This window comes from Vitis riparia, chromosome 15 (genome assembly GCF_004353265.1).
Source record: "Vitis riparia cultivar Riparia Gloire de Montpellier isolate 1030 chromosome 15, EGFV_Vit.rip_1.0, whole genome shotgun sequence".
Lineage (NCBI taxonomy): Eukaryota > Viridiplantae > Streptophyta > Magnoliopsida > Vitales > Vitaceae > Vitis > Vitis riparia.
This window is the reverse complement of record NC_048445.1, coordinates 12,710,476-12,737,888: the sequence shown is the minus strand read 5'-3', so window position 1 is coordinate 12,737,888 and position 27,413 is coordinate 12,710,476. Positions and strand designations below refer to the sequence as shown.

Sequence of the window (27,413 nt, the reverse complement as noted above, 5' to 3'; positions counted from 1 at the left end):
CTATTCCATGACCTTTATTATTTACTCGACCTCTTTTACTCTAATTATAATTTATAGAAATAAATATGCCAATTTAATTATTTAGAATGAATTTTAACTTAATTTTATCAAACAACATTAGTACTTAAAGTAATAATTAAGTAATAAGTTTTAAGTCAACAACTTAAATATATTTTAATTTAAAGTTAATTTAAATTATTAAATAATAAGTATTAAGTTTTATGGGTCTTAAGGTGGTATTTGTTTTTACTCAATTTCAAATAGAACTTAAGACTAAATAGTATCATATATTGTTAAGTATTAAGTTGTTTGTTTGTTTTTTTTTTAATATTATATTTCTATTAAGTATTAAAAAGTAAAATAAATAAATAAATAAATAAATTTTCTGTAGTTACGATAGTTCACTTTTAGCATTATGAAAAAACCAAATATTTTAATATTTTCTATTCAGTAAAAAGATTTAAGAAATTAGTAATAAGTTAAGAAAAAGTTAAAAAATAAACTACATAAATGCTTTAAGAGGATGAAATGTGTATTTTGAGAATATTTTAACCATGACAACAATGGCAAGCATAATTAAATCAGGATGTCGCTATCGCTTCATCATACTTCATGTCAAAGGAAAAAAGAAAAGGCAAAGGACACAGATATATTCAGATATGAGGGAAGGTACACAGTCCAAAGCATAGAAAATTCCATTCAACATACATCAAGAGGATTGATTGATCATAAATCCTCTCATTCCAATTTTTTTGTCTGTTTCATTTTAGATAACAAAAGCTATAGTAATAAATCTAGTTTTAGACAAATATGATCCCATTCTCCTTAATGGTATCAAGAACAATCCCAAGCTTACCCTCAATTCTCTCATCCTTTCTGGGCTCATAGGACATGGCAAACACATCAGCTTCCATTGATCTCTCTGCAATCAGCTTCCCTATAACTCTACATGCATTATGATCAGTGAGTGATGACAATGTATTCCTCAAATCCTTGGAATTTGTGGTAGCAACTGATATCACTTTGCTGGTTGGCCGGTGCATTACTTTTGCATGGATAAATCGCTTTGAAAAGAAAACATTTAGTAAGAATGGCCTCATATACATATCGGTCTTTTGCTTCCATGATTTCCTGCTTGGTCTTTTTGCGGCTTCACTTCGAGATCTCCGGGTCCAGGCAGCTTGAACCACTAAACACTACATAACAGGGAAGAGGACTTCCACTTTTAGTATTTTGGTCTAGCAATGAGTTAAAAGTAAATTAAACTCATAACAGCAGATAAGACAATTTGAACCTTACTTTTTCCTTCATTTTGAAAATAAAGAAAATATCAAACTATTGGTGTCTAAATAAATTCATGACAATGATATCTTAGACCAAAATCTCACTCTCAATTCATTTAACAAAAGAAAGGGAACACAATCCTAACTTGGGTACTGTTCAGAATTTCAAGGAAGAAAAGGCTTTGAGCCAGAATCTTAGGACTCAAACAATTGGAGTCATCAGGTCAACAAAAAATAGGATGCTTGTCCTTTGTCGCATTATAAGTAGATGTTTCTACAGAAACAACTTCAAGTAAAACAATGGCTGGTAACGTACCATAAAATTGGAGTAGGACACATGAATGGATGCTACCATGTAATTTGAAAGCTTAGTGATGCATTTCTTCCCTAAAAACATAACCTGACTTGAAGGAGTTAAAGAATCTGAACCATCGTGTCTCAAGCAATTTAATACTCATCCTGTACGATCTCACCTTCTTAGAAAAATTAGGACAGCTACAATATGCAATCTGAATGTTTTCTATTATTGACTAATCATGCTTGGATTTTCGAGATGGCATATTTCATATGACTAATTTTGCTAGAAAGGTGAAAAGCTGGTGTAATTTCAACAACAAATTCCTTTCCAACATCCAAAATGGTGCTGGGCTCAATTTTCCCAAAAGAAAAGCAGCATACTTCAGCATGACTACTTGTAGGTTTTCATTCAATAAGAACTGATGAAGAGAATCTATTACCAAAAAAATTTCTGACAGAAATTTTTTCCCTGAAAGCTTCTCCTAAACACTCTCTTAGTTATGATGGCTGAACATCTTAAGCAAATGATGTAAACCTAGCTAATTCATCATTTCTGATAATTTAACTGATGACATCCTCCATTAGGGTTAATAAAATTGACAAACAAGAGAATCCTCCTATATTAGTTTAAATGCTATTACAAAGAACCTGAAAATGAATTCAGTGTGGAATAAAGAAGAGTATGCCAACACAGCCCAAAGAGGAAGAAGCTGTGCAATGTCAAATATAGGCATAAAAAACAAGGGCTAGGGATCATTACTTGTGATGATTACAAAATAAACCATGTAGATCATAGAAGGTAGCACAGTTTGTCAAACTAATTTAGGTGGTTTGCCTAAATGAGTTAGTTATTTAAGTGGTTTCTCTTAATTGTAGTCATTTACTTCAGGATCCCATCATAATAAAGAGAGGGAATGATACTCCAATAGCTTCCAGAATTAACAAGCTTCTACAAGGTTCTGAAGGATAAATTGTAGAGGACTAGCAAATGGAGAAACTAGCATTACTGGGATTTGGCAACTACAAATTACTTACATGCCCAATTTTCTTGAAGGCATGTTTATTCCCTCAATGAATATTTAATGGCTTCATGGCCTTTGGAATAGCATTTAAAGATGGAAAGAGTCCAACATAAGGTGGGGGCATCAAAGAAAAATGAAGCCATCACTACATCTAACAGCATAAAATTGATTTCAAGATTCCATGGAGAAATAAAGAAATAAAAAGGTTTGAGCTGCCGAAGCTGGGTTGAAAGAAAAGTGATGAGCCTCTGGTAAAGACAAGACTGAAACAGGACTTCTCTCTTGTTTCTCTCATTCAAGTGTACACAGGACTTTCATCTCACTTAGACCTTAAGTGGCTTTCACTTTCTCATGGCTCCATTCCAAACAATGGGATTATAAAATCATTTCCAGGGCATATCTCACTTAGAACAATAAGGGTCCCGTCTGGACCCGGAAAATTGGGTTCATAATCAACATGTCCAGTGCCAACCTTATAAATAACAGTAACCTGAAGTCCATATCAAACTACTCTTCAATGCTTCTAGTAGGTACCTCACAATCAATTTAAACTACAAAATATCAAAACTAATTAGAAGTGTTTGTTTCAAATGTCGAACGTAGTTTTCTGATTCACATCCCAAATTACATTATTCAGTTCACACAGCTTCAAATGAAGCTTAAAATCCCAAAATCAGAAACTAAAAAATATGAATTGGGTTCTGCACAGTTGCTAACATTCTTGTCAGAGTAAGAAATGGGTACACCAGAAGAGTGAGTCAACAGTGAGCCAAAATCAAAAAACAAGAAATTTGATATGGGTTTCGAACAATTCCTAAGTTCATGAAATCAATAAAATGGATACACAAAAGAGAGAGAATAGAAATAAAAATTAGCAAAACAAAGAAATATGAATTGGGTTGCCAACAATCCCTAGTTGATAGAAAGCAAAAACCACAAAACGCAAAATGCAAAATATGAATTGTGTTTTGAACAATTCCTAAATTCTTGCAAAATATGCTTAATGGAAAGCAATACAAGAGAAAAAAAAAAAACCAAAAGGAGAATACCTTGTTGAGAGAAGGAAGAGAAGGGTTTGTGATTGAATTGGTAGAAATGTTGATATCGGGAAATGAAGAAGACCATGAGAGCGAAGTGGGTTTCAATGAACGACTCTGGAATAAATCCGTAGAAAATAGACATGGTGATGATGAAATGGATGCCATCTTCACAGAAAAGAAAAACCTTGGCTCTGTTAGGGTTTAGTGTCTGCTCAAGTCTTATCCGGTCACTGAGTTTTAACAAACTGTCTGATAAATTTGTGTGGAAAACTAGGGGCTGTTTGGCTGCGTTTAAAAATATCATCGGAAACAAACCGTTTTTGAAAAAAATATGTTTCCAAAACAAATTCTCACCAAAAATTATTTTTAAAAAATAAATATTTTCAAGAATGATTTTCAAAACATTTCCCTTTGTTTTACAAGCTTCCTTTTAAAAAGGTCGTAGACAAATAGTGAACTAATTTTTCACTTTTACATATTTTCAATATTTTAAAAAATTAATTGATTAAAATGGATGGAATAATTATCATATTTGTGAATTTAACATTTCACGGTAACATATTTTTAACATAAATACCTTTAATTATATTTTAAGTAGTTATACGTAGGTTTTAAAGGGAAAAATTATTTTTATAAGAAAATAATAATGACATTTTTGTTAAAATATGGTAAAAAGAGAACGATCGGCTTGATTTTCAAAATTGGATTTTCAATGGTTTTTTTAATTAAATAATTTTAAAAAATAATATTATATATAGACTTTTAAATAATTGCTTACCTTTAATAATTGAAGTATCATTTTATAAATGCATCAACTTTGTTAAATGTACCCAATTATTCTTTTATTTTTTTAAAATAAAAGGATTCTCAAGTTATTAAAATCTTAAATTGATATTTTTGGGTAAAAAAATGCACAATATCTTTTTAAAAACTGTAATAATACATTATAATATTTTTAGAATCCACAAAAATTTTAATCTAATTTAAAGTAAATATTAAATTATAAGAAATAAATATAAAATTGTGGATAATAATATTTAAAATAAATTTCCTAGATAGTAACATTGATAATTTTAAAAATATACCAGGTAATAATTTTAAAGGAATTATAATATTTTAATAAAGTTATAAATTATATTTTTATTAAAAATAACTAGTAATATTTGAAAAAATATTAATGGTTAATAATATTTTATTTAAAATAGGTTAATAATATTTCAATCCTTAAGGTATGTTCTGATTTCATGCCCTATGATTTGGTGATGCCTTTTCAATCTTATTGTCTTTGCTTTGTTGTTATAGTTGTCTTTTCCTTTGTTGGTGTTTGGTTCCTTTTCCTTTTGATTCATCCTTATCTTAAATAGTTGAGATCTTATTCGTTTCTCTTATCTATTGGGAGGGAAAATGAGAAAATTTTCTTCATGATTATGCTTACACGAAATGAGTTCAAAAACAGAGTCTATGAACGTGCTATCAGTGGGGCGGGCCACTGGGATATTCAGGTGATTGGACGAGATTGTTTTCTAATACCAAATGACACTCAATTGGAAATAAAAACAACATTGGAATTCAGGGCCTTTTGTAAAGATATTTGCATGTTTGAAGAATTCAATTGGGTTGATTAAAATTTTATTAAAGACAGGAAACATACTTTATGTCGACCACTTCCGTGGAAAATTTAGATAGAATGTGAAACATACTTTACGCAAAACACCTTTCATGTACACTACGATGATGTTTGTTTTTTTTTGTTTTTTGTTGAAAGCAATTTGTTTTCAGAATTTAGGTTGTTTGTTTTCTACTTTTTCATGACTTATTATAAACTTTTTACTAAATAGAAAAAACCAAAATATATAGTTTTTTCTAAATAGAAAAAACAACATATTGATTTTTTTTTTTTTACTTTTTAATACTTAATAGAAATATAATACTGCAAAAAAAAAAAAAAAAAATCTAATATTTAACCCTATTAAGCATTAAAGTTCTATTTAGAATTAAGTAAAAAAAAAAAAAGCATCACCTACATCTCTTCTTAATTTAGACCACTTGACTAGCTCATAATTTCAATTTACTCTTATATTGAAAGGGTTTTATATACATCACATTTGAGTTGTTCATGGAACTACTATTTGTTCTTCTACCTTGGATGTTTCCTTTTATATCATTGATTTGCATGACCCCTTTTAATGATTTTGAATTTCATTGCAGTAAAGTTCACACTATTGCATTCCAAAATTAATTGTTACTTAGTAATGTGTGTCATAATGATCGACCCTAGAACCTTAGAGTGCCCTTAAAAGGGGTTATCAATTAATTAGGATCTTCTTATAGAGTTATTCATTCCATGGCATTTGGATTTCTTATATTATAAGAGGTAGCTTTGATTAGGATCTTCTTATAGAGTTGTTGGATAGGATCCTAATAAAGGTTTTGTTTATTTTATTTTGTTCCTGTTTCTTATATTGTAAGAGGTAGCTCTGATTAGGAGGTCTCAAGTTAAAGTCAGTTGGATTGAATGACTATAACTAGTAAAGTACTCCTTTAGTTAAGTGCCAAGATTACCAGTTCACCTACATGTAGATAATTCAATTGGTTGATAAAACCTAAAATATAGAAGGAAAACACATAAGAGGATAATCGGCCTTTGATGTAAAGCTTTTTTTGTGGCATGCAGATTCTAGAAGACATCTTTGCATCACAACTGTAGTGGTTGTTGGGTAATGAATTAATAGATAGAGATGCTTTATTCTGCTGATCCCATGCCTATGATTGAATGATGATCACAACCCTTGGTCGATCCCCTATGATCTTGAAAGATTGGAGCTAGATTAGGCTCCATTGGACTTTTGTTAACTAAGTTTCTGTACTGATTGGAGTGTGATTCCACCATCATCCTTTGGGGATCCTAGGCTAGTTTTTAGGCTCAGGTTATTGACCCTTAATCAGTCAAAACAAGGTCAAGATGAGGGGTATGATAGGAAATAAACAACAAAGTAGAATGAACACAAATAGAGTATCAAATATAAGTACCCAAAAAAAAAATTATTTTGTTGGAAAAGTTTAGAAAACATTATAAAACCCTAAACAATCATTCGATATAAAAACCAAACGAAAATTGGAGATTGGGAAGAAAATAGAGAAGAAATTAGAACACATCTTTTTAGTTTTCCACCCTAAGTTCCTTACAAATAAGACCAAGAACTAAAGAGATCACTAGCTAAGATATATGATGTCTAATAGTGCACACATTTGAGTAGAAATAAAAGACAATATTGAAACATATATGCACCAAACAAAGAGAGTGCCAAGTGAAACAATGTGGATTAGGAATTTATATTGGTAGTGATATTCCATTGTTATCATTTCATAAGCCTTCAAGGGGAGGAGAGGGTCTTAGAAGTTGTAGACCCTTCATTTTGTCTTCATAGTATATGCCTTTGATCATACTTGTTACTTCTTGTTATGGACTTGTATTTTTCACGTGTGTCCCCACTCAAGGTGAAACTCACTTTTTTTTTTTTTTTTTTGTGAAAATTTGATTTTGGAAAAAGTTGGAGTCACCGTTTATTTTGTTCATTTTTTAAGGGAAAAAAATAAGAAATAAAATACAAAAGTGACTTTTTTTTAAAGAAAAGCAAAGTTTAAGAAAATCGAGTCTACATTTGAGTGTCAGGTTACTTATTAAGAAGGTACCATAGGGTAACACCCCTTTCTTAAAGAGGTCTCTACTAAACAAGTAAAGGGAACTAAGACAATTTACAAATAGACCAATGGATACTAAGAGACAACAACAAGAATATATAACAAAGGCAATGTTGATAACAAATAAGAGTATAGCATGTATATTAAAGGAGTTATATAAATCAAGGAGGGAAGTGTACTTTGATAATGCTCAAAACAAGGCCACTTTTATAAGGAAAAAAAAGGGTTAGTTCACAAGTAAGATAAGAGATATGTTATCAAAGTATGAGCCACCCAATATATACAACATATACACAATCAAAATCAAGAGTCGGATAGTTAAACTAACATCAAGATGAACTGGTATACACTAGTCATGCATAAGGATTAGAACTAGAGAACAAGCATGCAATCACAAAATAAATTCAAATAAAATAGTAAAAGGGTGATCATGCTACAAGGGAAGACTTGTTTAACATGGACAAGATGTCTATGATACAAAGTAAGAAAAAAAAAAAAGACTAAAAACATGCCAAAAGGGCCTAAATCAATGAGTTTGTGTAAGAGATACAAAAGTTGGACAATAATCAACTAGTTACAAAATAAGTCCAAATAAAATAGTTAGAGATAGGATAAAAAAATAAAAAATTATACAACATGTTTCAGATCCCTAGAATACAAATAAAAAACTCAAAGTTTCTAAACATGCATCAATAATCTCATATTTAACCAAACGTTTTATTACTCAGAAATATGACAAAACAAGTCATGCAAAGATTGAATTATTTGACAAGCATTGGTGTAATATAAAATCAAAAAACATATTTAAAGTATCTAAAATAAATAAAAAAAATTTCTATGATGCTCAAATATGTATCAATTATCTCATATTTTAAAGAATAAACCACAACAGTAGATTTAGGTCAACACAACAAGTAAGGAAAAATGGAATTAATTAAAAAGTTTGGAAAATGATTTTTGAATGAAATAAAAGCTCAAAACCTTATTTAAGAAGTCTAGTACACCAAAAAAAATATATAAAAAAAAATTGAAAACCTATGAGCTAAGATTGATTTGTAAAAATATTTTGGGGGTAAAAAATAAGGTAAAAACTAGACACTTAGAAATAAGTTAAAAGGTCTATATTAACAAAAACATTTTTAGAGTAAAAAATAGGTTAACATGCAAGATAGATTTGAAAACCAAAAAATGTGAGCCTTATTAATGTTTAAATTAATTTCCATAGATTAATCCACATCCTCAACCTTTTAATGAGGAAAAAAGCTCATGATATTTGAAAATAATCCAATTAAATTTAGATTTGCAAAATTAATCCACTTTTCCAAAATCAAGAAAATCTGAAAATAATAAGTTTGAAAAATGAGTGATATAGGTTAAAGATTTTTTTTTTTTTATAATGGAAAACCTCTTTGGTAAATATGCAAACACTTTGTGGTTATCAAAATTTATTTGAAAATTAGTCAAAAAGGCTTTCAAAATCATTAAAATGGATGGGAAAAGTGAAATCCTCAAAAGAGAAATCGAAAGGAAGACAAGGATTTCAAATTCACACAAAGCTTCATTTCGTGAATTGATCAATAGGACTATAAGTAGATAAAAATACCCAAAACATATCAAAATCAAATTAATCAAACTCTCAAAACCACTATGCAGCAAGTCAAATCAAGGATTAAACAATCCTTCAAGCAAATAAGATGAATCAAGAGAACAAAAGAAGAAGAATAACCATAGATCATAAACAAATAACCAACAATCAAGTGTGTGACCTCCAATATCCATACTCAATATACAAATCAACTCAAGAATCAAGAGGAAATGAAGACGAACTAAGAATGAGAATGAGAAAATGAAATCAAAGTGAGCTTACTAAGGATTCTCGACACAAGTGAACACTAGCTTTCTAACAATTTAAATCTTCTTTCAAACCAAGCCTTCAAACCCATAAGCTTTCCTTCTCCCTCTCTCTATGAAATTCAATATGGTTTCCTCTTTAAAAATCAAGGGAGAATTCCTACTAAACCAAGCTCCCAAGGCCCCTTTTTAGTGTATGTTAAATAGCTAATTGAGCAATTTCCTATAGCTATACCCCTTGCTTTGCTACTAAATCAGTTTTTGGCCAATTGTAGCCTGGATCAATCATAGTCCGATGGTTTAAGTTCATAATGTTTGGTAAGTTTTGCCATATCACCTTTTAACCGGGGATAAATGCATATTAACCTTTATTTATTACTTAGGATTAAATTCATAATAGCCTTCACTTATTCCAGAAACAAAGTTCAAAGTTTTGAAATATCTCCATGTTCGTTGATTGGATATCAAAATTTTTTACTTTATCTTTTCATGATATAAATTATCACAAGAGCATGCATGGATACTTATGTATAGGGAACAACTAATTAGGATATTTTTGCTTTACTATGTACAAATTTTGTTTTTTGTTTTGAAAAACAACATAAGAATCTTATTAACTACTAGCAGGCCATTTCAATCCATTACATAGCAAACAATTAATGACTTGTTATTCACTTAAAATTGAGTATAGTATCAAGTTTCCAATAAAAACTTAGACCACTTCCTGAGCAAAAATTCTTTGGGTTAGAGTGGAATATTTCTAATCATAGAATTTGTTGTGGTTAGATTGAATTATGTTATTGGTTTACTCATGGAGACGTATATCTTCAAATAGTCTATGTTCATATGTTGTTATTAAATTTAACGTGGGTGCATGTTTAAACTTAAAACTTCTATTTAGTTTATCATCGTCATGTTAGCTATATTTTCTTCAAACTTAAAGCTTATAGTTCCTTCTATACATCTTTTCTAAAAATTTGTGGACCCCACTTTTGTAATATAAGTCGTAGATTATTATTAATAGAGTACACTGATATGTCCTTAAAATAGTTCAATGATTCCAATTTGCATAACCAAGTTTGCCTATAAGAGCATGACCACAAGCATTGGATCTGGAGCTCTTTGCACCAGTCCTAAGGGTGAGACCACTCTCTTTTACTCAGATATGTTAGATAAGTCAAACTTCATTGTCCCTAAGAAGATATTGTGGAAAGATGTTGAGTTTCTAGAAAACTGGCATTTTGCTAATGCCGTTCCAACTATAGAACAGAGATCTGAAAGGATTGAATAGATTGTTCAATATCCTGATAGAGGAGGAGATCTGATTTTTTTCCAACTCTTTTTGTCATTCCAGCAGCCCTAGAGTTTCAGTTTATGAACCCTCTAGATCTTCAAGCTCTTCTATCCCAGTTAGAACCACTAGGGAAGAAGAAGGTTTCAGCTCAACAAATCCTAAGAATATTAAGCTAACAGATGTTAGAAGTCACACCAACGTGGCCAAACCATTTTACATTGAGGAAAATGAGTCCACTCAGGAATCAAAACAGGATGAGTCCCCTGGTATGTCTCCTACCTATTCCCAGATGATTAACACTATAAGCCTAAGTGATAAGGACTTTGAGATCAACAAGGATCTCTTAAGAAAAGACTTCTATTCTGAAGTCAATAAGCAAAGGAATGATTGGTTCTTTAGCACTGTCCCTAAAGTCATTAGAACCCTCTACCAAGAAGAATTTTATGCCTACTTAAGATAGGAAAAGAAAAACATTAAGTTTTGGATTTGGTTTGAACTCTTCAAACAAAAGGAATATCCAGATTATCCTTGTAAGCGTATTAATAACACTAAGATTTGGATTACCAGTGACAAAACTGATAAAATTAATACCAAGCCTAATGAATTCTCTAAGGAATTCCAGAAAAATCCCCAAATTAACCAAGCTTTTGTTGATAAGATTAACTAGAAGATTAAGGATAATCTTGTTGTCCCTTTAACAGTTCAGCCTCATAAGAGAATCAATATGGTTAAGGGTGATATTAGTTCAGAAGAAGAAGCTGATGAACTAATCAAGATGTTTGAGGAACCCCATAACCAAACTGTTTAAAAAAATATCAACAATTTGGAAGCCTTTAAGACTAGGAATTACTATCCTAGACCTACCTTTCTTGATATGCAGTTTGAGGAAATAAATCAGTATACTCAAGCTTCATACACCAGTGGTACTATCTATGAATGGAACATAGATGGTATGACTGAGTATAACATACTCACTAAGCTTCAAGAAATGACCATGGTTAGTACAACCTATAAGTTAAATAATAGACTGCCAGATCATGCTGTAGCTCAGACAATTGTTGCTGGGTTTACAGGTCAGCTTAAGGGTTGATGGGATAATTATCTCACTTTTGATGATAGAAATAATATCCTGAAAGCCTACAGGATTAATGAGAATAATGAAGTTGTTAAGGATGAAGATGACCAAGATATAGAGGATGCAGTGGCTACTCTCATCAATTCAATATCTAAGCACTTCATTGGAGATCCTACAAAAATTAAGGATAAGACTGCAGATCTCTTAACCAACCTTAAGTGTCCCAAGCTTCTTGATTTTAGGTGGTATAAGGAACTCTTTCTAACCAAAGTCATGTTAAGATCATACCATAACCAGTCTTTTTGGAAAGAAAAATTCATATCAGGTTTACCCAAGCTTTTCTCTTAGAGAATTAAGATTAAGATAAGGGAACAGTATAATGGTCAGATCCCTTAAGATAAGATAACCTATGGTGAGATTATAAGCATTGTCACAATTGAAGGGATTACGTTGTGCAATGACTTCAAGCTTAAGCAACAAATGAAGAATCAACAAAAAATCTACAAGAATGAATTTGGGTCATTCTGTAGCCAATTTGGTTTCAGCTAAAAAGAAACTATGCCTCCCTCTAAGCAAAAAACTAGCAGGAAGCCTAGCAAAGATAAGTTTTACCATAGTAAAAGAGGAACCTATGGTAACTATAGGATGAATGAAACTAAGCATTCAAGACACGTCCAAAGAAAGGTCAACAAAGATGCCCAGAAAAAGGCAGAAGCCCCTTTAGACGTCAAGCCAATTATCTGTTTTAAGTGTGGCAAGGTTAGCCACTATAAAAAAATATTGTAGAGTTAAGCAAAATATTAATAACTTAAATGTCTTAGAAGACTTAAAAGATATGTTTTGTAAAGTAATGTTAAATTCCACAGATTCTGAATCAATGACTGATTCAGATAATGAAGATGATATTAATCAACTAGACAGTAGTGGAGAAGTTTCTAGCCAATCTTCTAGTGATTAAGCAGAATGTATTAAGGGTAATTGTAATTTCCGTCCTAAGACTATAAATGTCATAAGCCAAGATCAGGAATTTATCCTAGATACTTTAAGAAAAATTGAAGATGAAAAGACTAAGCAAGATCTTTATGAGATATTTAAGAAATCTGTTGTTAAGCCAGAAGCTAAGAAGACTGTAAATCCTTATAACCTTGATGATATCTTAAACAGGTTTGACCAATAGTCTCCCAAGGAAGTAAGCATTAAGGAGCTTCACGATGAAGTAAGACAATATAGAAAGGAAATTAAGGATCTAAAACATTTCACAAGTTTAGGTCTCTCAGATCTCCAAGGACAAATCAATAGGATCATTAAGGATCAGGGAAACCTTGTGGATGTTCTAGAATCTTCACAAGTTAATGATAATGAGACAGATACTTTTTTGAATACTGTTAATAGGGTTATCTTTCAGAGGTGGGAAGTCTCCCTTACTATATTAGTCAAAGATAAATTTGTCTTTGACGTTATTGCTTTGATTGATTCAGGTGCAGTTGAGAATTGCCTTCAAGAAGGTCTTGTACCTATTCCCTTATGTGAAGAGATTTGTCAGTCTCTATTTGGTGCCAATGGAAAAAGGCTTGCCATTAAGTATAAGTTAACAGATGTTCATATCCGTAATCATGACATCTGTATTAAGCAAACCTTCATCCTTGTCGAGGACCTTAAGGAGAAAGCCCTCCTAGGAATTCCCTTCTTAAGCTCTATTTATCCCATGTGGGTAGATAACCAAGGTATATATATATATATATATATATATATATATGTTATGATGATTCCATATCCCAAAATCAATTTTTTTTTAGGTTAGATTTGATTACTAACATCAACTTGTTCTTAGAATGAGGCTTGGTGGTGCTCCCATGCCAAATTTCTTTGTGGCACTGGTCTAGAACAGAGTCAATGCACAGGGGACAGATGTGGGGCAAGTCTTGTTCAACAAAATTAGCAACCAATCCCGCTAATGTAACAAGTTGGTTCAAATGTAATATTTGGACTAAATTTTCAATCAATTCTTCATTTTATGCATACTTCTATGATGTGGAAGATAATTTTGTTTGCTCATGTTTTAGATGCTACCGAGAGGGGAAATGAGTTTACTGCCTAATGTTCCAATGCTAAGTGTTGCTGGAGAAATGCTTTCAATTCCATATGATAGCCAATGCCTCATTGTTGGGATTGCTTTGATGTCATGAAATTGTTATTGTAATTTTATTTTATTTTATTTTGTTTTTGTGAATGTATTAGTTCCTATTTGGTGGATTATTAGGATAGCATCGATTTATTTTTTTGAAGCAAAATTATGGTTGCATCTTAAAGTTTGTTTTGATACGAATACCTTAAATTTATGGTTGCAACCATTACTAATGACCCAAGTTTTTGTTTTTGGTTTTTTAAAAGAAACCTACCTCTATGGCTATGATCAATATATGACCACCATCAACACTGCATAGGAGTGACCACCAATTAACTTGCTTTCGTATGTAACTTTTCATGGTAACTAGTAGACTATTGTAGCTATATTGCAAGCTTCTTCAACCTATAGTGGGGAGCAATGTCATGATCATGCCCATATCCTTTGTTTATGTCGCCTATGACTAAGCCTTGTCGCAACCATGTTTGACTCCAACAACATGAAATATGTGTGCAAATTATCTTCTATAGTTGCGGCTATTGGTTACCACCATATCTTCCTCCCTTCTTAGAGTAAATATAAATCATTGTTTTAAAATATGTATATAATTGAAGTTTTTTCAATATACATATACATTTACTTTTCAATACTATCATGGTCAAAAAAATTCTTATAATAATTAGTACTATTTTTTATTTATAAATTATTTTAAAGAATAATTAGGCTCACTAGAAAATTCAATGTATTATGTCTCACTTAATTTGAATTTTGTTTACCTAGAATTTTTTTTTTAAAAAAAACTATAGTTGTATGGACAGGAGAAATTGACATTGTTATTCAAGACCAATTTTGATTCAAGAAATTCTAATCTTAGTCTGCTCAATTTTTTAGTTGTATCCCATTTTTAGAACTTATTGGACTTAATAAAGAGTTCTTTTTTATGTTAAGAAGAAACCATCAATTATTCTAGCCTAATTTTAGTTAGAGGAATTATGACTTAATTTATTCAAGTTTTGATTTCCAAACTATTTATAAATATTTCCAAACTCACTAACCAATTAAACACATTAAATCTCCTTCGAATAAAGAAAAAATTCAAGGAAGTTAGACGAAATTCATTAAAATTGGAAAACAAGTAATTAAATACTCAAAAGTGCATACTATATTTTATTCATGCATTTAGTACTTCTTGCTCAAGTAACTATTAGGATATGTGCTTTTACTACTACTAAGCAAAATCTTGTAGTTTTTTTTTAATGTTTCTTAACTACCTTGAATTTTTTATTAGGTAAATAAACTTCAATTCAAGCAATACTTAATACAATAGATTTGTTAACAAGTCTAATAATTTTAAAAATAGGTTCAAACTATTGTAAATGAAAGTGATGAATGCCACCACATAAAATCATTATATTATATCCTCATTAAGTCATAACACATTCAACCCTTCATTAATACTCACCTTTAAGATGAGTAAATGAAAGTATAAAATTCTCAATTTTTGTAAGCCTATACAAGGCTTTTGGAAAGAAAAAAATGAAGATCATCCTGAGTAAGAAAGTCTCCTGAAGTACTTTCTCTTATCCTCTTAATTATCCTTTATGCACTTTTATTTTACTTTATTTCTTCTTTATTTCTAGTTTTATAACACATTTTCAACATGAATTGCTTTGAAGTTATTTATTTATTTATTTATTTATTTTTATATTAAACTTGGGGTTGTTAATATAATTTTTTTTTTCATATTTCTATTACTATTGATTTTGTAATTTAAATTATACTATATATTCAAAAGATGTAAGAAAATAATTTTTCTTTGTCATAGCCAAAAGTTATGTACAAATATCATTTAATATTATCATTGCTAGATGTTATGTATAAATTTGTATATAGCCAGAAGTTATGTAAAAATAATTCTTATAGCAAAAAAATATGTAAAATCATTCTTATAGCCAGGAGCTATTTAGAAATAATTTGTATTTGATTATAACCAGTAGCTATGGTAATGTTATTAATCTAAAATCTATGAAAAAATTATTTTATATTGAAAAATGCATTAGTATTATTTATTAATTGTTGATTTTTAAATGTAATTTATTCTAATAATATTATTTTGTTATATATAAAAAGTTCTTTAACAATATGAAATCTCACAAAACTCGAATTTGTGGCACTTGATATTTCGAAAGACAACTATCTATATTGGATCCTTGATGCTGAAATATACCTTGATGTAATGAATCTTGAAATTATGATCAAGGAAGGAAATCAAGCATTCCTATAGGATTGCGCAAAAGCGTTGATTTCCCTTTGTCATCATTTCAGGAAGGTTTAACAAAATGATTTTCTTATGATAAAGGATCTTTTTACTTTGTGGAGTGATTTGAAAGAAAGATTTGATCACCAGAAAGTTGTAATTCTTCCAAAATATTGATATGACTAGATGCATCTAAGGTTGCAAGATTTTAAAACTATTAACGAGTACAACTCCTTAATATTCAAAATTAGCTATCAATTAAAGTCGTGTGGAGAAATTAAAAAAAAAAAATACATATTAGAAAAAACTTTTACTTTTCATACCTTGAATGTGCTCTTATAGTACTAATATCAAAAGCATAGTTTTATGAAATATTCTAAATTAATATCATATCTTCTTGTTACTGAAAAAAATAATGATCTTTTGATGAGAAATCACTAGTCTCGTCTAATTGGTTCTGAACTATTCCCTGATGTAAACCACAACTAGTTTTACTATTATGAGCTGCTATTGGGGGTCGTGGCTACATTCTATTAGGACTAGATTGCTATTGAAAATTTGAGGAACAAACACCCCTTTGTCCTGATGAGGGAAAGGGTAGATGAGGTTGTTGCTAATATTGTATTGATTGAGAATGAAATTATTGCCCAAAAGTCTTATGGTTTTGATTTATTGGAAAATCTAGCATAGGACACTTTCCATCTATGTCCTTCCTTGCCATATTTATAACAACCCTATCTTAGTACCAAGGTTTGTCCTTGACCTTGTGACTACTAAAGGTGATTCCTTGTTTGCCTCTTAAAATTATTTTTAGGTGTAAAAAGCCTTTGTTTTGTGTTTTGCCCCTATTCTTTAATTCTTTGTGTGTATACCATGGTTCAAAGTCGTAGTATTGGTCACTGACTCGGAGGGTCCTGAGGTGTATCAGTCTCGGTGTATCAACTTGGTATCGGATGATACGTAAAATAAGCTAATTAGAAAATTAAAAAAATTATAAAAATATTATGTAAATCATCAGAAAAATATATATAATTAAATAAGCTCAAAAAATTAATAAAATAAAATTGTCTCACATTTAACATTATTTAAATAGTTATAAAAGTATCCACTCAAAGTTATTTATGATAATGCTAATAAAAGAAAATTATTTTATTTCAAATATAATAACATTTTTACTAACAAACATACAATACAATAATCAATTCCATGTTGAATGATGAGGGGGTTCAAAATCATCATCATCAGTCCTACGACGAATATACAAATTGGGATGGTAATTCCTGTAGTGAGGATATGGTTGAAAGAGTTGTTCATAACTCGAATATGTTGGCTGAGATGATTGGCTTGAAGATCCATAATAAGGAAAATATGGTTTCAAAGGCTGTTTAGGATCAACACCATATTGATAGTATCCAAAACCTCGATAAGCAATGCTACTGCTACTAGAAGATTGATCATATCCATAGGAATCACTAGCTCGTGTTCCGGTATTTGAATATCCATCTGGATGCATCATTGGAAATCAATCAAAATCATTTTACTAAAAGTACTAGAAGAGCTATCATGGTCTCTAAAGTTGTGATATGATCTATTATTTACTCCTCTAAAATAAGACCTTGATTTTATACCCAAATTCTGTAAGTGCTCATCAATATGGTGATAATTTGATCTATGATAATCATGCCCACTAGAATAATCATCATCGTTGGGAAAAATGTAGTTAGTCTTTCCAAATGCTTTCGTTGTTCCCATATCCCTGGTCGATTTCCATGATCTGTATCTTGTGTGACATAGTAATTTTCATCTCCTTGTGCCTATGACATGCTAGGATTTACTTGACTAACATAACCGCCACCAGTGCTACCATCTCCTCCAGTACCCTCACCAATGACACCAACTCCTTTATTGCCCCCACTAGTGCCACCACCCCGCCTACTGCCCCCATTGTCGCCATCATCACTACTAGAACTTGAAGAAATTGTTCTAGGAGCCTTACCTTTATGACTGGAATCAATATCTCTTTCTTGTGTAGCATTACTTGTATGCCTACTAACTCTACGATTTGTGGCACCATCATCTTCATGAATTGTTTCTTTACCTTCTTCATTAGGGGGAAGACCTTTATCCAACCAATCCAAATTATCAGATGATAAAATAGGTTCATCTCCTTCTCGTATCCACTCATCTAATATATCATCATCATTAAAGATATGATTCAAATCAATTGGATTGTATAAATCTTCATTGTTTTGCTCTTGCATCAAATTTTTAACTCGAAGTCGCATATTGTAGTTCACATAAACTAACTTATGCAATTTTTTCATTGCCAAACGGTTGCATAGCTTTGTGTGAATCAATTACCATGTGGTCCAATTTATTTCACAACCTGATGAAGAACAAGTTTGGCTTAAAATTTTAACAACAATCTTTTGTAGATGTGGACTTTCGTCGCCATAGTTGTTCCACCATTCAACTATAATAAAGAAAATGCATACTTATTAATCACTATGATATATTTAACAAAAAATGATGATAATTTCTTATTTGTAATAGACATAAATGTATTAAGTACCTTGAAGAGATTGATTTATTGTTTTCTTTGTAATTGTACTTCCAAATTCTCCTTAGCCGTCAACAAATAATTTCACTTACACCATTAACTTTTTTTTTTCTTTTTGTTAATGCACATTACATATACAAAATGTATTACATAAAGTTCACAAACTATTATTATACCTCGTTAATAGCTTTTAGTTGTCTATCCAACTCTGGCTTTAATATCTTGATAACCTTCTTTAATCCAATTTTAATTTTTGAATGGTTGGAGAAATACTTTGAATATTGGAACATTGGATTTAAAAAATATGTTGCCATAAGTTACATAATGATCAATTTAAAATAATTTGTACTTGAAAAAAAATAAAAAATATATAAAGAATTTTTTTTATTACCTGTAGCATGCAAATGTCTGTGCAATTGACCTTCTTACCTTCTATCAATGACTTCCCAATGTTTTTCCCATTGCTTGACTGATGCCTTGATATCCAATTTAGCTCTATCCATTGCTTCATAAATGATTGATAGTGTGGGGCTTTTTATCTTGATCAACCAATTTCAATACTTTGACGAGAGGTTCCATGATGGTTTGAACTTCCCCTGTCTTTTTCCAAAATCGATCAGTTAAGATAAGGTTGGGTACTTATCTCTTAGACTTTTTATGCTCCTATTTTTATTGAATTCACACCACTCATTTGTTGTGCACATTCTCTTCAAATCAGCCTCATAACATATAAGACTCTCAAGTGAAATGAATTCAATGGCAAAACGGGTTATTCCTGGCCTTAACAGATCTCTATCCTTGGTGAACACTTTCATCAAATTCACTACTTTCAAGCTATTATAAATAAATCATGTGATCATCTTTGCTTGATCTAATGTCTCCTTAATTTGCTCCATGCTTGCAATATCTTCAAGCATTAAATCAATATAGTGGGTTGCACACACTATAAGAAAAAGGTCATTGTTGACATATTTTATCTTTACTTAAGGTGACATGTGTCAATATTGCCTATTTAAATGAACAATTATGATATATACAACTTGTTTAAACCAATAATGACACATATAAATTTTTTTGAATTCTTTCATGACTTATATAATAGAATCTTGACAGATAATTTATAAATTTTTTTAGTAATGTTAATATCAATTTTCATTTTTTTTTATCAAATTGATTAAATCATTTTTAGTCTATATCAATAGCAATGAAATAAATTTTTATAAATAATTTTTTATTCACTAATTTTAGTGAAATAAAATTTTCTACATTATGGTTTTTTTATATCTGGATATAAATAAAATCAATACTAATAAACTATTTTTTTTTATTCATTGATGTTAATGATTTTTTTTTTGAGTTTGTATTAATATAATTTTTTTTTCATAAACTATTTTTCATTATTTTTAAATTAGTAATTAACTTGTATTTGATTTAAAAATAATTAATAAATTTGTGTAAGCTTGAAAATTAAGATATTTGAATTTTTGATTTATCAATTGTCAAGAAAATATTAGGTTTCAAAATTTTATTTTTTAAGTTAACTCATACAAATTTAGACATTAGGAAAGAAGAAAATAATTATGGTAAATTGACATTATAAAAGTTATAAATATATTCCATAAATTGATTCTCATAAAGTTGACTCATAGAATAAGAATTTAAATTTTGGTGTGATAAGATTAATGTTGGTGAAATCTGGACCGTTTATTTTCTAATCTCATATCTACCATTCATTTCAAAGAACCCTAAGAGATCACATTTTTCTCTCCCACTTCTTTGTCACCGCCACTCTCCTTTTTTTTTTTCTTCTTTCCTCTCTCCTATTTCTTTCCCCGTTATCTCTCCATACCTATGTCTCTTGCCCATCTCAACAATACAGTGGCTGTTAGTTGTCATTGGTGGTGACGAAACCGATCGACGCTCTCTCTCTTTCTTCCTCATTTTTTTCCTCTCTTCCTTTCTTTCTCTCTCACTCTCTCACTCACCATGCCATCCCTTGTCGTCCACTATGCCAACCACTGTCGGTTGCACACCATTTCCAGGATCACACTATGGTGACCCCTTCTGCCACCATTTTCATCGCCCATTGTTGATAGCCACTTTTCGCCGCCCATATTAGCTCCACCACACCTTCTTTTCATGCGCCACCTATGGTCGTCATTCTCATGTTCGCACGGTTGCCACCATTACTCATTGCCCATCTTCTTTTCACAGGCTTCTACCATTGCACCTCACCACACTACCACCAACTCTGTATTTGCTTGTGGAGAAATAATAGGAAAAAAAAAACTATTAAAGTGAAAACTTTGAATATCCTATTCTAAAAGTTTGAATTTGTTTTTTTAATTTGTTATTTTCTAGGATTTCACAATGATCATGCATATGATAATTTGTTTTTAGAATTTGAAGGTTCAATTATCATTTCTATGTGAAATTAATTCAATAAATTGTGGATTGTTCATGTAATCTTGTGTCATGTTTTATTGTTGTAAAAATTATTGTAATTAATATAATTGGTGAATTTTACTCTATTATCTGATTCTCTTCCATCTTCACTTTTTCTTTTCCTTTTTTACTCTCTTTGATTATAGAAAAACTAAGAAAGATAACTAAAAAAAATGCATCTTGGAATATCCTATATTAGAATATTTCTTCCCATTCTTTTCTAACATTTTATTAGTGTTTCTTTGGTTCATAATTTTGAAGCTTGAAATTCATGTTCAATTTCATTTTTATGTTTTGAATTGAGTTTATTGGCATCAATGGTTAATGCAATTAAGTGTCTCAATTTTTTTGCCCCAAAAATAATATGATATCTAATGATTTTTTTTAAAACTTTTGTTTTCATTTTACGCTAGTAAAGGCTGATGTTTTGTTTTCTTAAAATTGATTTCTCTGTTGATCCACAATATTTGGATGTGTTAATTGAAATAATTATGAGTAGATTACCTTTAAATTTTATCTCTCCTATTTCCTTTGCAGATACCATTGGACTCTTTAATATGGTTAACTATTTAATTTTACTTATTTATGCACTTGAATTTTTACTTGGGCTCATTTGGTTTGGTTCTTTCTCTTTGTTCCCCCCCCCCCCCCCCCCCCCCCCCCCATATTTTTAGGGTTAAATTTTAATGTTCTGATTCATGATTGTTTGAAACTCTTTCTTTAGTTAAATGTTGATATGCTATTTGATTGATAAGCAATAAATCAAAATTTTAATTCTTCGATTCATAGTTACAAGGAAACTAAAATTTTTATGTAGTCCTTAATTACCACTGTAATGGTATGAATTATTTTCTTGTTACTTGTATGGGGTCTTCAATTAATTTATGCCATGAAGTTTTTTTTTTTTTAATGAGAACAATTACATTAGGATGAACATTATATTGGGTGGCAATGCAACTCTTATATTTTGTTATTAGTTGCTTTATTAGTTTTAGTTTTTGCTCGGATTAGGAGTTCTTTAATAATTGATAATTGGGTGCTTTGTTGGCTTTAATTGTTGTTAAGTTTTGAATTTGATGAACTCATGCATTAGTTGCCTATGAGAGGAACATCTAGACAACATTTTTAGACTCATGCATAGTTGTCTATCTATGGAATATTTGACATGGTATTTTAACAAGGTATGATAGATATAAATAATATAATTTGCTATTTGTCATTCTTAGTTTACATAGCTTTAAATGGCAATCTACACATTATTTCTATGAACCTTATAGATGTATTCTCACACAACTTTGTGACAAACATGTTTTCAATTTCACGTTAGTTAGAAAAGAATAGCTGCATATTCCACAACTTTTTTCCCATTTATGAAATGTGCTTGATTTTCTCTTTAATTTTGGAGATTTTCCATTTCTTAGACCTTTTTTTTTATTTAATTAATTTATTTCTTTTAAAAATTTACAGATTTAAGCTCTCAACTAGATAGCTTGTGCATTTGTTAATTCTTGAAATAAAGACAAAATTTGCACACATAAGATCTATTATCCTATTAGAAATGAAGGAGAATATCCTTGATTTTTTTATTTTGTTAAGTCTAGTTAGATGCATTTGGTGCATGAAATTAATAGTTAGTATGGTTTCTATGAATTTGACTTTAGATATTTCATTATTTATGATTGAGAAGATTAAAATTTATGCTCAATTTTAATTTTAACTATTTCTTGGATAATGTGAGTTTTTATCTATTTAGAAGCCAAAATAACATGAAAGATATATTTGAAACTTTTGTTTTCTCTTTTCCTTTTTGCATCCCTTTTAGAAATTAAAAAAAAAGTGTACTTTTATAGTTGTTTAGGTCCATAATATAAAAACACAATAATTAAACTTAGAATTCAATCTTAAAAATATTTCATTGTAGTTAGATATCTAATTTCTCAATGTGAGCTTTTCTTTTTGTTAAACTCATTTGTTTTTCTATCATAGGTTTGAGATAGAGGTGTTAGCAAATTTAGGGTCTTTCTAGAGGTCAGTGCTTGAAGATTAATGCTAGAGATATGGTATCTACAAATTGCATATATGTTTGATGTATTCTTGCAATTGAAAGTACCTTATAATTTGAAAATTGCTACTTTGATACTTGTTGCTTACTTTTCTACTAATGTTCCGTCTATTCTACTAGGTATTCAAGAAATATAGCAAAAAGAAGAAGATGATGAATAATTAGTGACCACCTCTTATGAAGATAGTATTGTACTTTTCAATTTAAGTTTGTATATTGTCTTAATTGAATATTTGTAGTCAGTTTTTTGTTTTTTTTTTTTTTGTGTATAGAAAATAGAGAGTAAGTAGAAAAAGATTTCTCCCCTTGAGTAATAGTTTATTTACATTGTTTTAGGACTTAGTTATTATTATCATAATTAAATATGTATCAAATTTAATTTGGAAACAAGTTTCATATGGTAACAAGTTCATTTTCCATTAAAACTAAAAGTTATAGTAAAATAATATTAAATTTGTCATAGGCAACCTTGACAGATAGCCAATGCCCAACATTGACATTGGAATAGCTAGAAACCTTGACATATTATACTTATCCTTGACATTTGTTGTAGCAACCTTAATAGAAGAGCAAGTTAACATTGACATAAGATCAAGAAATCTTGACATATGTTGAATCCAACCTAGAAAAAAGTAAAAGAAACATTGACATATGTCATACTAACAAAGATTCCATCATTGGTAGGAATAGAAAATACCTTAACATATGTAAATGTCAAGGTAGCTTTAAACTTTTCTTGACACTAGCATAAATGACATATATAAATAGTAACATACCTTGACAGATATACCCTACCTTGATGGTGAAAAACTTCCAACGAGAGGTTTTTTTCTTTTATTGACAAGGAGACCAAAACAAATGCTTCCATTTCTCCATCAACAACATATCGACTTCTTTAAAACTTGCCTCATTATCAGTGATTACTCGAACAACCTTTTCCTCCTCAACCTCCTCTACAACTTTATCCATAAGGGAAAAGATGTAGTATGTTGTCTTAGTTATGCTGGTAGTGTCAATTGAAGAATGGTATATCATACTTCTATCACAATAAATCATGAAATTGATGATAGGCTTTCTAGTCCTAGAACTCCAACCATCACACATGATTGTGCTCCCATATATAGGTCATTTAGCCTTCAATTTTGTTATATATACCTCAAGCTCTTGCACCTCCTCTTCCAAATATGTATTTCCAATTTGGTATCTCGTGGGACCCTTGATGCTTGGACCTACTTCTGCTATGGTATCAATCATTGATTGATAGTAAGGCCCACTGTCAGCAGCATTAAAGGGTATTGCATTATAGTATTTGATTGATTGCCTAAATTCATAAACTAATTGTGAACTCTTATCTTCTTGTAAGAAACCTATGACTTGGATCTTATGTGCAACTCCTAATACACCCAAATCATGAACAATGCAAGTGATAAGGGCGTGCTGAAATAATAATGCAAATAATGATAAAAAAAACCATAATTATAATAAATAAATCATTCATGAAACTATATCATGTTACATCATGTGATACTTTCAAGGGCTCTATTCTAACAGAATACTCCTCTTCACACTTGTACTTGGATAATAATTGAATGTCTCTCACTTAGGAATCTTAGTTGTGTAGTACATGTACCAATTGCACCTATGCAATGCAGTAAAATGGGTTCCCAATGAAGACTTGGGATTTATATAAGTTTTGATTCTTCATCTATCATAAGATATGTTGAATCGTTGACAAGTGATGTTTTTATAGCTTGCTTTGTGGATTGTCATTTTAATGAAAGTATTTTTCCTCCATCAAGGGGAGAAAATACAATTTTAGAATAACGACAAAAAATTTCTTGGAACACATCTACTTTACTCATCTCGATCCTCGTACAAATCAATGAGAACTGGAAGTTCAAAGAATCATTCATTTCCAAAATCTCGCAAACCAATTACTAGATGCATTCATTGATATAAAGAAAGTGATAAAGTCACATATCCTAATTGCAACTTCCCCAACATAGATTGATATCTCTATAGAATAGTTAACAAATGAATTTAAGATATGCTTAAAGCATGGTAGACTTGCTACCTCAAAGGATGTAATTCCATGGAAGAGGAGAATACAAGGAAAACTTAACACTTTATAAGAGCCCAAAAAAATGACTAATTAATATAAAATTAATAAACCTAGCCTTCAAGAGAAAAAAATAAAGCACATAGTCCTTGAAAAGGCACATATTGGACAAAAAGTCCTTAAAAATGTATGAATTAAACAAGTAGCCTTTGAAGAGGCATAAGTATCTAAAAATTGTGAGATCTTAGTAAGTTATGTACACATAGGAGAAAAATGAGATTGAAATAATATTTTTATTAACAATATTTTCACTTTCGAAGTGGCCTTTGATATCATAAGAAATGATGAAGATCCTGAACCATAAAATATGGAAGAATGCCAATACAAATATGATTAGCTAAAATAGAAAGAAGCTATGCAAGTAGAGTTAGACTTATTAATAAAACAAGAAATTTTTGGACCTATAATCCAAACACCTAAAGATGTAAAGCATGTTGGGTATAAATGAGTATTTATACGAAAGCATGATGATAATAATAAAATCATAAGATATGCACAATAAGTAACACAAGGTTTCTCGTATAGACCTGGTATTTACTACGAGGAAACATACTCGTCCATTATTTACACAATCACATTTCACTTTTGAATTAGTTTGGTAGTCTCTAAAGGACTAGATTTACATAGCACGGATGTTGTTATGACATATTTGTATGGGTTCATATATATATATAATCCTTAAAGGATTTAAATCACTTGAAAAAATAGTACAAAACCTTGTAGCATGTACTCAATCAAGTTATAACTATCCTTGTATAGATTAAAGTAATCCAAAAGCATGTGGTACAACTGCCTTAGTGAATACCTGCTAAAAGAAGGGTATGTAAATAACCCTATATGTCCATACATTTCATTAGGAGATTAGAAATCATATTTGCATTTATTATAATATATGTTGATGACTTAAATCTTTTTAGGACACTTGAAAAGCTCACAAGAATAACAAATTATTTTAAAAAGGAATTTGAGATGAAAGATCTTGGAAAGACAAATTTTGTCTTGGTCTATAGATTGAATATTTTTCAAAATGAAGTTTTAGTATATCAACTAACATACATCAAATTTTTTTTAAGTGTTTTGATATGGATAAAGCACACCTTTTAAGTTTTCTAATGGTTTTCCAATTACTTGAAGTAAAAAAAGACCATTTTGCCCTTGCAAAAATGGTGAAAAACTACTTGGTTCTAACATAACGTATCTTCATGCTCTTGATGCACTTATGTATCTTGCCAATTATACGTGCCTAGATATTGGCTTTTCTATTAATTTATTAGCAAGATATAGTTCTGGTCCAACCCAAAGAAATTGGAATAGTATCTAACATATATTGCACTATCTTTGCAGAACCACTTATATGGGTTAGTTTTGTTCAAGAGAATCATAGTTACAATTGTTTGGATATGCAGATGTAGGATACCTTTTAGATTCACACAAAGCTAGGATAAAAATAGGGTATTTGTTTAATTATGATGGTATTGCTATTTCGTAGAGATCTATCAAACAAACAATGGTGGCCATGTCGTCAAATCATTAAGAAATACTTGTAATTCATGAAGCAAATCATGAATGTATATGATTACTACTCAAAAAGTGCTATTTTGTAGCTTATAATTAACTCTTTTAAACACTTTTGAGTAGTAGTTATCACCTTTTAACCCAATTAACATATTAAGGACCTTTGCAATCATTTCTAATCACTTTGTGTAAGTTTTGGTGTTTTTGTTAGTAATTTGATCACCAAAGCAATCCAAGATTGAGGAGAATTCTTTGGAATCCATGGCAAAGCAATGGAAAGCTCAGAAACATGAAGAACCAAAGCTTTGAAGTCCTTTGCCATAAGCAAATCCGGAATGCAAGGAGGGGAAGCAAAGAGAAATCTAACATGAAGCATTCTAGATGACAGTCATGTCAGCCACTTTTGGAGCACTTCCTGGAGTTCAATTTATGCATGCTATATGTTGTTTCGAAGCTCAGGAAGTCAACAATCTAATGCTTTAAATGGTGTGCAATTCGAAGTTGAAATGAAGGAGTTACAGCCATTGGAAGCCGATCACTCCAAGCTGAAGGAAAATTTTGCACGGCTGCGAAATCAGCCTTGGGCTGCGAAAATGTTATCCTTCTGCGAAATTTTGCAGCCCTCTTGCTGTGGAATTTCTCATGAAGCTTCCCAATATTTGCGACCGACATTTTGAGATATTTTGCTTTAGATATTTGATGTCTAAATCCCCAAACTCTCCTTGTAACCCACCTATCATAGGATTCCTTAGTCTTTAAGTAAGAA

At 30.4% G+C, this 27,413-nt stretch overlaps 1 protein-coding gene across 1 annotated transcript; it reads right to left on the bottom strand.

Annotated features, from left to right (window-relative positions):
- Nucleotides 1-621: 621 nt before the first annotated feature.
- Nucleotides 622-3,887, bottom strand: LOC117931760 (50S ribosomal protein L18-like). The gene is made up of 2 exons (XM_034852817.1): nt 3,652-3,887; nt 622-1,196 (listed from the first exon to the last, which is right to left on the bottom strand). Exons 1-2 carry the CDS (start codon nt 3,805-3,807, stop codon nt 801-803), a joined length of 552 nt encoding a protein of 183 aa, XP_034708708.1. The 5' UTR covers nt 3,808-3,887; the 3' UTR covers nt 622-800.
- Nucleotides 3,888-27,413: the final 23,526 nt, after the last annotated feature.